Here is a 12567-nt window from a genome sequence, read left to right as displayed (position 1 = left end):
CTCTATAATTTCCTTTTCAACTATTGGCTTCAAAAACATAGAACTCATGTTCCTTTCGATTGTATTATTATTTATAGTGACGGCTGTATCATCTGTACAAATGCTTCTTGCTAAACCAGGACCAACATTCACAAAGAACCTATTAAACTTATCTACTACATCCTCCAATCTATTGACCGGTGTATCATTATCCCTAAAATATTGAGGGTAGTTACTCTTGCTGGAACTGTTTCTAATCAATTTATTTAATATATTCCAAGTACCTTTCATGTTATTTTTATTATCCTCTAATACTTTAGAGTAATATAGTTTCTTAGATCTCCTCAAAATCTCAATTAATTTGTTCTTATATGACTTATATTTTTCTTCCGCCTTCTTTGACCTGTCCTTTATGAATTCTTTATATAATGCATTCTTCTTTTTACATTCATTCTGTAATCCCTTACTCATCCACGGTTTCCCACTGTAATTCCTCTTGTTTTTATATTGCTTACGAGGACAGTTCCTGTCATATACATTCTTAAATATATTTTAAAAATGCTCATATGCTTTATCTAAGTCTTCCTCTCTGTAAACTGATTCCCAGTTTTGCCCCATAAAATCCTCTTTTAGCCTCCTTACAGCATGTTCATTCGTCACCCTCCTATAGAAAAGATTTGTTTTTGGCCTCTCTTTTCTATACTGGCCCTCATAAACCACAAATACTGGTAGATGATCACTAATATCATTTATAAGTAATCCACTTGTCATTTTGCTGTCAATAACATTGGTAAGTATATTATCTATTAGTGTTGCATGCTGGGTTGTTACTCTACTTGGTTTTGTAATTTTTGGGTATAAACTGCATCTATATATTGTGTTAATAAACTCCTCAGTAGAATTTAACAAATCTATATTGAAGTCACCACATATGAACATTAATTTATGTTCATGTTCCACTTGACATTAGTCAGCCTGCGGGTGACAGAACCAGTCTGGTGGGTAACAGCCTTTTTGCTACCTTGCCAATTTGCCCTGCTCCATCCAGCTTGTCAGCATCAAAACCAGAGAAAAACACTCAGGTGGCAAAATGCTGAGCACGTTAAGACTTGTTCTGCAATTTGTATTACAGCCTGAGGTCTTCTACCTCCACCGCTGAACACTCACCACCTCTAACCCTTTCCATCTCAAACAATAGCCTTAAGACATGGCACTGGGGCTGTATGACCGAACAGGACAGGACCTAACCTGTTCCCAAGCTTACATCATGAACTGAGGCCTGTGCAGATGACTCTGCTCAGGAATAAAGCAGCCCTGTAAACATGATCCTTGTTTCGTAACAACAATGTGCCAACAACAGTCAGACAGCAGAACAGCCTAAACCAGTTATACAGAGAGACGGTCTCACCTGTCACTCTGCTTATCTAACCACAGTTGGCTTTCTGCAGAGTAATCAGTTTCTTTTGTTCTTTGGTGCAGTGATACATGACCCACAGGTCAAATCAGAAAGGTTCATATTAGTCTCCAAAGATCTTTAAGCAGCAGGAGACCTGCCGTTGTGGAGCAGGGACCCTAGTCAATCTGCAAGGGTTGCGTTCCACCACAGGATTACTGGCTGCCTCCTGGGGCTGCAGTGAGGTCTGGCAGTGTTTGGTGCTGACTGATCGCTTTGCTGAAAAGAGGCTTAATCACACAGCAACCTCTGGCTTGTTGGATCAACAGCGCCATGCCAGGTTTCTAAGTCCCACCTAGGGATGAGCTGTGCTTTGAGGTGATGCAGTCACCGTGCACCTGTCAGACCCTTGCAGCACGAGGCATGCATGTTGTTTCCTGAATTCTGACATGTGGGGATGTTTCTTTAGTCTCTCTGCTAACCAACTGAGAAAGAACCTAAAAATACCTTAAAGATTGACAGACTTTTGCCCTGTTTTCCCTTCCTGTCCTTCCTCTCACTTAAGGATTTACTCCGTGCCAACAGAGCAGGACCAGAAAGCGGCTGTCTAGTTCCTGGCACAGCAGTCCTATAACACACAGGCAAGAAAGAGCGACACACCGGGCCATGTCATCACCTACTGTTTGACTCAGGACAGTTGACCTTCTTTGCACAACAGTCTGCTTGTAACTGTTTATTTTATATATAATTTTTTACAAGCATTGCTTGCTCCTGCACAACCTCCTATCAGAACCTATGCAATACTGTTTATATTTTTTAACTTTTTCCCAATATAAAATTTAGCCTGGAATATTTGGAATACATTCAGACCTTCTAATTGGATTCTATTTGAGGAATACAAATCAAAGCTAGTGAATATGGCTTAAAGCTTCTTTTGCTAAAAGGGACATTTTAGCACAGCCAGAGCTTCCCCCTTTTTCTACTACCTGAAATGAAATGATTCCCCCCAGCTACTGTATGTGGTGAAACTGCGCTTGCCTTTGATTTGGTGCATGTGAAACAGTCAGCGTGAAATGGTGGCTGAGCGAGACAAACTGTGCTAATCCACACTAAGCCAGTCCAGTTCTTACTTCATTCTCCTATTCATTTGCCTGACATCTTCTGTTCTTAGTCCGTTAGGAGTGACAGGAGACAGTGCAACAGGAAGATTAAATAAAACCTGTTCCCCTCACTTCTTAACCTCATTAACATGAAACATGTTTCAAGGCAGCAAATTAACTGACCAGCATAACTTATGATTTCTCTCTTTTTTTGTTTTGTTTTGAAAGGCTTTCATTTTTGTCTCACAGATTGTAAATAGGTCTCTGAATGCCGTAGAATGAGACACACACTGAGAAAATTCTTGGTGCGAAGCAGGGATAAAATCAAAGTGTTGGGGATGATTGGGAAAATAACAACAATGCCTTTGTTTTATTAATAAGGAGCATGATGGCTTTTCTGTTTTCATTGAAATGAAACACAATCATGTCCGTTGAAGGAAAGCTTTCTATCCAAGAACCCAAGGCACCGATTACCTAATTTACTTTGAAACTTTCTCTGTTTAAAGGGGAAGGGGACAAAACCCCTGTTTGACATGTAAGTTTTTCATTTGTGGCTTTATGTGGGATGTTTTATTATGGAGTCAACAACACTGGAGTTGTCAATGCAGGATTTTACTTTGCTCAAACCTTGCAGCTAATGTCGCAACCGGGAGGCAGGGGGTCAGGGGTTGGCTCCAATCCAGCTGGGCTTGAGAGCAAAAACAGCTGTTGTCACATTTTCATCAGGACGTTCAGTGACTATGGTGAAGTGTTTTAAAAATACAAATGATGCACCGCGGTTTATTTTAACACAAACAAACAGACTGTCAGGTGTGATTATTATTGTGCGTTTGTTTTTTCAGTTTCAGTGCTGTGTGTACAAAATGTATTATTACTCAAGCGTGTAGCATTGCCCAATAAGACTTAAATACATAACAGCATTTCAGAAGGAGGACACCTGGAAACAAATTACAATACAAAACATTTCAGTTTTTATCTCTGCAGTCTATCTATTCTACTCAACTTCACTATTTCAGACAATGCAGCAGCATTTAAATGCACCACAGTCTTCTTTTTGAAAGTGTTCCCCAAATGTAGAAAGCCAACAGACTTGTGCCAAAATCCAACAAAAGATATAGTAATTGGTCCAGCCTGCTGTGACCAAAAGCCTCTCTGCTGTGACACTATTTATGTAAATCTACTGAAACAAATGAGCTGTTGAGCTTTGTTTTTATCTTACTGTGAGGTACAGGTGGGTGGCAAATTAAAGGAAACACAAATAAATGAGTGGTCTCTTCCAAGATGACAATACTCCCATCTGTAAAGCACAAGGGGTCACTGAATAGTTTGATGATGTGAATCACATGGTTGTCTCAAACCAAACAGAACACCTATGGGAGAGTTTGGAGATACGTGTTAGACAGCGTGACTCTAAATTGCCCATAGGAGTGATTGTGGGTGTGTATGGTTGTCTGTCTCTACTGTATGTGTCAGCTCTGTGATAGACCGGTGACCTGTCCAGGGTGTACCCTACCTTTCACCCAATGTCAGCTGTGATAGGCTCCAGCACCCCACTACCCTCGCCATCATGATTGATGTATGTTAGACAGCGTCTCCACCACCATCATCAAAGGAACAAATAAGGGAATATCTTATGGAAGAATGGTGTTTATCCCTCCAGTAGAGTTCAAAGACTTGTAGCATCAATACCAAGGAGCGCTGAAGCTGTTCAGCTGGCATGTGGTGACCCAGGTTTTCCCTTTCATTTGTCACCCATCTGTATGTGGAAATGATTTTTTCTGGCTGATTATTTTATAAGGCTAAAGGCATTGTCTGACCTTATGCAATTATTCTAGCTCTGAATATAATATATTATAATACACTGTATGTATTAACAGACTTACTGAACTATGCATTTGCAGTATCTCTTGATGGAAAATATCACATTTAGCTAAATGGTCTTTTTTATTGTTGAGTTTTAGGGGTGATATTTTCTTCCCCCAAAATGTTATCTTTATAAAAGTTGTGGTTGGTGGGACGCAGTTATATGCCAAAAAGTTTTGTGTAAAATATTTGTTTTCATTATTGCAGAAAAAACAACCTATGTTAAATACTTGTTTTATATACACATCTATACAGATGACTCTATATGTATTGTGACATGACCTTATCTCACAACAAAATGATTGCAATAGGTGACTGCATATCATGAATCAGTTTCATTTGCACTCTGGATTTTGTTTATTTTGACATTAAATCTGTTATTTAAAAAAACTGCTTGGTTTCTCCCAATTTGCCATTTCCATAATTCCGATGCCATATGGATGCAAAGATGCAGCACCAGTGGATCTTGTTTATTCTAGGGCTTTACTCATTTACAAGCATAGAGCCACTAAGAAGCTTAGACACTCTTTACTAAACAGGACATTATAGCTGAGATTGAAAGTGTAATAAGTGTGCAAAAAGAGGAAATTACCAATCTTCCTTTTTAGATGTTGAAGTGTGTTAGTTTGTCAAATATGGGACGCTATGGGGTTATTCTGCATAACCTTTAATGATGATCCTGGCTGTGAGATGCTGATTATGGGTGTATTAATAGATATAAGATACAAAGGTCATTAGAAACAACTCCGCTCCATGGCTGAAGATACGATTAAAGCATGAATTATCTCTTCATTATTTGTCAAGATAAGGAATCAGTTTTTTTTTCTAAGTGCTGTTTTGTAAAGTATAGTACGGAAATAACACAAAAGTTGACTGCTTCAGTTTTCTCACTTGTGTGCGTGATTCATGTTTGCTCTGTTTATTCAGTGTTTTTCTGTGACACTGTTACTAAGCAGCATACAGTCACATGCAAACGTTTCCAGATGCAGTGTTTTTTTCTCCTGACGGACTCCTGGTCGGTTTCTTACAGCTCTGTCCTTGTATCATGTACACATGCTTTATCGTTATTGTTGGACCACTTGATATGACCTGGAAAATACAACACAAAGAACAGAGCATTTACAGAATTAAACACTATTTAAGGAATCAGTTGTACACAAATGTACCATAATAAGAAAAACAATGTGTTTTGCAGTCATTGCAGTTGGTTTGTTATTGCTTTGCCCAGTTTAATCATGATCTTTGTGATTTATTATTCATCACAGAAATTTTAGTCACCATTCTATTGAGCTATTATTATATGTCTGACTTGAATGATTGCTTGCCATACATCATCCGGTAGCCTATGATATAAATGACTAAACTCATGCAGTGGTGCTGTTGGTTGACAACTGGATATAAGCACAGCTATCCTTCATGCACAATAAGACTGTCTGGGCTTTCATTGTCTTTCATGACTATGGCTGTAAATACTTACTTTGATGACCTCTTCCGACACCTGGGCAGCCGACAGACCTTGCCACCTACGTTTAGAGAAAAGCAAACTAATTAGAAGGATGGTTGAATAAAAACAGAACCATTTCCAAATTGTTACAAAAGACAAAAGTCATACTTACAGCTAATGACCATTATACCTAGAATGAAGAGTACTGCTGCAATGGACAGTCCAGCATGGCGCAGGGACTGGTAGTCTGGACATATGAAGCACAACACTCAACACTTAATACAGACATGACAGGCAGTAACACAAAAACACAGTCACGTCAAATGTCTTACCGTAGGTAAAAGCTTGGTCAGACTTTGAATCTATGAGAAGTAAAAGTACAAAGAAAAGTAATGAATTAAATCTGACTGTTGAACACAGGAAGAAAAAACAGAGGATGACTGGGGAACAGCTGTCAGAGTTGGCAGGACAGATCTACTGACCACGCTGAGATGCTGTTGATAATCTATCAAAACCCTATCAGGCCAGCACATCACATCACAGGGACACAAATATCTTATCTCTTCTTGCATTAGTTACAACCGAGCATTAATCTGTTGGCAACAGAGGAAGCAAAGATCTCTGTTTTACTACTCCATCATGGGTTTTGTTTGGAAGACGGGGAACTGTGATACTGGCAGACTGTCCTGAGAAAACAATAAATCCACAATGCATGTGGCATTTAAGGTAAGTATGGAGTAGAAAATGTTTTAGTTACCCCGGGGATCAGTTTGATGGGTCCTTGTTTTGGTGGTTTTCTTCTTTATGGATGGGGAGGGTGTCGCTGTGGATGCTGAACAAAGAGACAGCAAAAGCATTAGTTTCCTTGGCATTTTTGTTTTTCTGACTCCCTTTCCTTCTTTAGTAAATCTTTATAAAGTCCAATATGTATAATACACAGCATTATAATATAAAAAAAAAATCATAGTTTTATGTATTGGAACACATTTTTTCTGGGACATACTGACACCTTCTCTTTGCCATACAAGTCCATACATAATTTCTTCTCATTAAATTCCAGGTACATTCCTATGCTGAACTCTATTTTAATTGAATTTCTGAATATTTCAGTAGGATGGCTCTCAGAGGAAATTCAGGCTGACACCTTTAAAAACATATCAACGCTCATCCTGTCTCTCTTACTCTTGTTCTTTCTCTTTCACCGGTGCAATAGAATGTGTATATATATCTTAAAAAAGGACAGAGAGTCTAACATTTTTCTAATTAACTTCTAATAATGAGTTTTAAAAGTATTCTGCATCCTCGATGGTGAAGCTTTCTATAAGGCCTTGCTACTGATGTGAGATGTTATAACCTATTGGAGTGCTCTCACTGTTCATCTACCAGCCAAACTCAATGGCTCCACCAACTGGGCACTGAACTGTGAGTGAGAGAGTGAAGACTGTTACCAAGAGTGCTAGAGCTCTTTGGTGTTGGTTCTTCTTTGGGAGCTAAAGAAAAAAAAAACAGATAAATAAAGATGAATGACATCAACTTAAATTGAAATGATTGGTGCGAGGTGCATCACAAAATGCAGGACCTGTTGACGTTGTCATTCCTGATGTGGTGGTGATGGTGCTCCCTTGGCTGGTAGTGCTAATGTGCTGCTCCGTGGTTTGCTCGGCAGGTGACGTTGCCAGGGAGGATTCCACACTTTTGGTGATGTTGTTTTCTCTTTTTCCTTTTACCGCAAGAAAACAAATTAATTATATCTGAAAGACAGTCCAGTTTTTCTAATAGGATTGCATAAAATACAATTAGATTTCTAGATAAATTAACATCTGCTAACATATATAACAACTACATTAATTCATTAAATGTGTTTATACTACTTGTATGTGAATGCAAAATAAGGGAATGTGTAGTGTTTCCATTTTCACTCTGTAGTAAGATTTTCCATACAAAGCATGGAACATGATGAACTTATAAATTATGATCCATTGTTAGAGTTTGCACTATGCAATACAACAGTGTTTCTTAGACTATAACAACATTAAATAAACTATAATTATAATTCAATAATATAATATGAATAATCTTCTTATTTATAATAATAGTATGTAATAGTATAACACTCACATGGTGCATGTTTTGTATTGCCAGTACTTTTAATATTTTAAGTACATTTTGCAACTAATACTTAACACACTTTTACTTAATTGACATTTTCATTGCAGGGCTTCTACAGTACATGTTACACAGTAGTTTTACATTGCAACTGAACAATGATACACCACAGATCAATAGATAGACAGATGATTATGGATAGTAACTTTAAAGAAAGAAATTACCTGGAGACATGGGTACTGTACCAGTGGTGGTTGGAGCAGTGGACATTGTTTGAGTGTTTTCCATATTCATGGGCTTCATTTGACCTGTGGTTGCAGGAATCTGAGCCCTTGACACTGTGTGGGGAAAAAGAACATTTTAATCACCAAAAACACAAGTCAAATGAAGCAGAGCAGGGCCACAATACACTACACGTTACAGGAAGAACAAAGAACAGTGTTGACTGTCCCAAACAATGCTGTGATATATTCTTGGCACAGGCTAGACTTGAGAATGTGTTTGGTCAATGCAGGGGAGAGAGGCCTGCACTGAGAGTATATGCAGTAATAATCCTGTGAGTGGGGCAGTGCAGCACAGTTACAAAGAAGTAGCTCTTACAAAACCTCTGGCTGTAACAGAGCTGGATTGTTGTGCGGAAAGACAGGACATTGAGGCCGTTGTCTGTTTAATCACTCAGCACCTTCCAATTAGTGCTGAAGCTCCGCAAAACCTCTGCTTTCTTGAGCTAATGCTGTGCTTCCAAGTTCTTTAATGAACTTAATTAAAGGACTTAGCTGATTGTAGTTTTTGTACAGTTCGATGTGTCAGATAAACTGTGTGGATAAAAACCTTGATTTTGATTTTAAATCTTTTGCATTAAAGTCAGATTGAGTTCTAAGACATTTAGTGTGAGCCATTATACGACAACTTGCCTAATACTGTGTACATAGGAGTCAGTATGGCAGTTGGTTAAAAAGGTTTAATGAAATGAAAAATTTTAATTCATAGTAGGTCAGCGTCATTAACAGTGAGCCTTGGGTTGCCATGACCTTGTTGCTGGTTCACTGTTTGTCCTTTCTTACAGACCTTTGGTAGGTACTAACCACTGCAGACTGGGAACACCCATCAAGACCTGTAGTGTGGGAGATGATCTGACCCAGTCATCAGGCATCACAGTTTGGCCCTTGTCAAATATGCTTGGATCCTTACACTTGCCCATTTTTCCTGCTTCCAACACATCAACATTTGGACTGAATGGTGACTTGTGCCTAATATACCCCACACACTGACAGGTGCCATTGTAACGAGATCATCGGTGTTATTCACTTCACCTGTCAGTGGTCATAATGTTATGGCTGATTAGTGTATTCTGTTATGATGATTTGTGACCAAAAGTCTTGTTTTAAACTTAGTTCACACTACTTCCAATTCAGTTCTTACACTCACCTTTTAACATGACAAACAGGAAAAGGATCAAACCCAAATAGATCTGGAAAAATAAAACATTTTATGAGAAGAGGTGGACCATTTATGTAGAAAGAGTAAACTAGGTTGCATCCCAAGTGTCTTAATAAATTGTATTTCAGCTTATTTTAACACAAATTATGAAAATAAAAATGAAATGAACTCAACCACATTATTACCACAAGATCGACAAAGTAATTCAGAACCTCTAAGATATTTCATTTGAGTCCATAAATAAAGACAGAAGGCATCTGTTGCAGAGGACTGGAGCAGATATACAACATCCAGATGAAACCTCATTAGCACACAGGAAGGCACTGTTAAATTTATACAAACTCTATTTATAGCCATGGTAATGATGTTATTCTGTATCCAGGGCCTGAGTACATGGCAAGCACATACATAATGTTAAAATAATGGATCTGTGTAAGTGACTGCAGTAAGACAGCAGTCACTTGGAAAAATTTTGCATGTTGCAAACAGGAAGATGTGCTCATTGAGGTTTGTGCCACATGGCCACTTCTCCTTCCTCCTAACGTACACAGGCGACACCACACACATTCTTTGCTCAGCATGAAAGAAAACAAATTCTTATATTGGGTGTCAAACTTTATAAGACAGACATATAACTACTGCTTTTTTTCCATTTGTCAAAAATGAGTGATTGAGGTTGCACATTGTGTATGCAATCCACCCACACGTCTCTGTTGAACTATGTAGCACTGTTGATCAAACTTCATCCCGTTTTTTAAGTTTGCTTCTGTCACCAAGTAAAAAGAGGCATTGGAGGATGTGTCAAAACAACTCCTTTTAACATAATGGAAATCCAGCACTGGCAAGTAGCGATCCCTGAATAATGGAGAAAAAAGAAAAAACAGACTTCCTCCCCCTCACAACATTTTGTCCCCAGCTTGAAATGAAACACTATAGTAAAACAGATGTAGGCAGTATTGTTTTATTTTATAGCAATACAAAGATCTACAGCAAAGGCATGTAGGGTGACAGATGCAACTCTAGGCCAGTGGCTCGGTTTGAATCCACCCCCAGCAGAAAATGAATCTCGATCTTTGACCTATCCTGGTGGCAGCTTGTCCTCTGGGCTTAGAACAGCGTGACAGGTGAGTGTCTGTGGCCGTCATGAGCTGCGACAGCTCAGATTAGCAGGTCATGCCAATCTTCATTTCACTCCAGAGCATATGTCAAGATGAGGCCTGTTTCCCCTGGGCTGTACAGGCGCCTGTCCCTTCCCCTAGCCCGACCCGCCTGTCTGTCTGTCACATCTAGCACTCTCACTCACTCTCCATCTGTTCATCCACTTGACTGTCATCCTCCATCAATCTAGTTTCATTCGGCTTCACCAAAACAGCCCTCAAGCCCTCTGATATATAGTCATCCATTCGGACTATTATGCTTACCTTAGTATCCATCCTGTGAGGTGCCCGAGCCCAGGGATTTGTCCACATCCTCATCATGCACGATGCTTTCCTTTGTATTTCCTATGTATGTCACTTCTGAAAAGGCTAATAGGGTAACTGCCTAACCACACCCATGTGCTCAGCATCGCTACTTCCTGATCTGATTGTGTTAACTCTATTTCAGTCTTTCACTCACCCACTCTTTCTCATGACATGGCCTCCTCCTTCTTGTTCTTTGGCTTTCTTTCTTCTCTGCTACCCTCTCAGCATAGTGGCATGTCTTTCCTTTTGTATCTCTGTATTTCCTACAGTGCACACTCTAGTTTTGTAGCCACGTGTTTGCTGGTCTGTTATCTTGTGTAGTTCACCATCTATTTCCGTGTTTATCTCTCTGTCAAAAGGTCCATCTGCCATCTGTGTCCATGTCGCTGCCTCACAAACAAGAAATTATGCAGCTTGTAAAAAGAAACTGTTTGTACATTCACTCAAAAATTGTGAAAAATTTTAACTGTACAGCTTCCTTTTATTTGTAAAAACTGCACTGCCCTGACTTGAACACAGTGACACTGACAAGGTTCTGTATGTGTGTGTATGTATTCATACTGTATGTGTGAATGTCAAGTGCCATCTATTCTTTACTTTAAACCTTTTCAACAAACATCTAAAGGAGTTTCTTGACTACATTTAAGACTTATCTGTTTTGCTACCAGGAACTGTCTTTACATTAACCCTCATTAATTAACTCTATTACATATTGCCATAAAAAAATCAATGGCTCCACGTTTATCACACTGAACAGCAGTTAACCAACCAACAGTTCTGGCTACAGAACTGGTGTGTGTGTGTATGTGTTGTGACCCAACATTATCCAACCAAGAAGCACAACTCTATAGACTGTTACAGCAGACAAAGCCTGCAATTCATCCACACTAGCAGAGGACAGCCTTTGTCCAAGAAGCCGTGGATGCTTTTGTATCACAATCACATTTCTTTGGTCCCTCTAAAGAAGAACTGTATAATGAGCAGCTTTAATGCAGCTTGCATTGGTAAAAGGCTAAGTTTTGTCAAGTCTTTAGACACACGATATAAACAAACTGTTGATTTGTATAAAGCAGATTCTGTCCATCACACTCTTCTATCTTATGCTTCCAATCAATCCTCTTATGACGTGCTCTGACAAGTGACAAATCACATTCTGTCTGTACACCAATATGATCAGAGGAACATCAGTCTGTTTATAAATATAATGTAGTACTGCACTTCCTTGATAACTTGTTCCTTTTTTCCATTCTTTTGATCATTCTTTCTGGGTATTTGGGTGACTTATTTGCACAATTAAACAGTTTTTTTGACATTTAATTTCTCCCAGTTAGACATTTATTTTTCAAAGCTGCAAAACTGGTTAGAGTTTAAAAAAGCGACATTTCTTTCACATGCAAAAACAAAAACATATAAGTGCAAGGCACCCTAGCTGGTCAGAAATAGTGTAAGACATTATCAAAGCTTAAGACAAAGCAAGTTATTGAGAGAAAAAGTTATTAAAATGAGGGTAGGGGCCTACATTAACATTTATTTTTCAGGGCACTGGTGTCCCTAAAAAAAAAAAAAAAAGATTTATTTATCCAACCAGTACTGAATTATTTAATTCAAGTGTGTTCAGCACTCTTATTAAACTCATTTATGTTTACTGTTAAACTTATAGTATAAAAGTTACTACACAAAACTTAAAAAATGTGTAGGTTGAGAAGAGACATTCTGAGTGGCAGCTTAAGTAAGGTTCAACTTAATTTTTCATTCTCAAGAAAAGTTTGCATACTGAAC

At 38.6% G+C, this 12567-nt stretch overlaps 1 protein-coding gene across 3 annotated transcripts in view; it reads right to left on the bottom strand.

The window, feature by feature from the left end:
• Positions 1-5226: 5226 nt before the first annotated feature.
• fxyd5 (FXYD domain containing ion transport regulator 5) overlaps positions 5227-12567 on the bottom strand; it is a 10927-nt gene continuing 3586 nt past the window's right edge. Inside the window, exons 1-10 of one of the 3 annotated variants that reach the window (XM_020620105.1) lie at positions 10943-11112; positions 9314-9356; positions 8110-8223; positions 7359-7499; positions 7228-7269; positions 6537-6611; positions 6112-6141; positions 5952-6026; positions 5813-5858; positions 5227-5424 (exon numbers count right to left, since the gene is read on the bottom strand). In XM_020620105.1, coding sequence (XP_020475761.1) covers positions 5400-5424; positions 5813-5858; positions 5952-6026; positions 6112-6141; positions 6537-6611; positions 7228-7269; positions 7359-7499; positions 8110-8223; positions 9314-9323 — 558 coding nt within the window. In that variant the 5' untranslated portion in view covers positions 9324-9356; positions 10943-11112 and the 3' untranslated portion in view covers positions 5227-5399. Of the gene's footprint in view, positions 5425-5812; positions 5859-5951; positions 6027-6111; positions 6142-6536; positions 6612-7227; positions 7270-7358; positions 7500-8109; positions 8224-9313; positions 9357-10746; positions 10916-10942; positions 11113-12567 lie in introns of those variants that run through there. The other 2 variants (XM_020620104.1, XM_020620107.1) reach the window with 2 other exon arrangements.

This window comes from Monopterus albus, unplaced genomic scaffold, assembly GCF_001952655.1.
Source record: "Monopterus albus unplaced genomic scaffold, M_albus_1.0 scaffold232.1, whole genome shotgun sequence".
Lineage (NCBI taxonomy): Eukaryota > Metazoa > Chordata > Actinopteri > Synbranchiformes > Synbranchidae > Monopterus > Monopterus albus.
The sequence above is the reverse complement of the archived record's forward strand: the minus strand, read 5'-3'. Positions and strand labels throughout refer to the sequence as shown.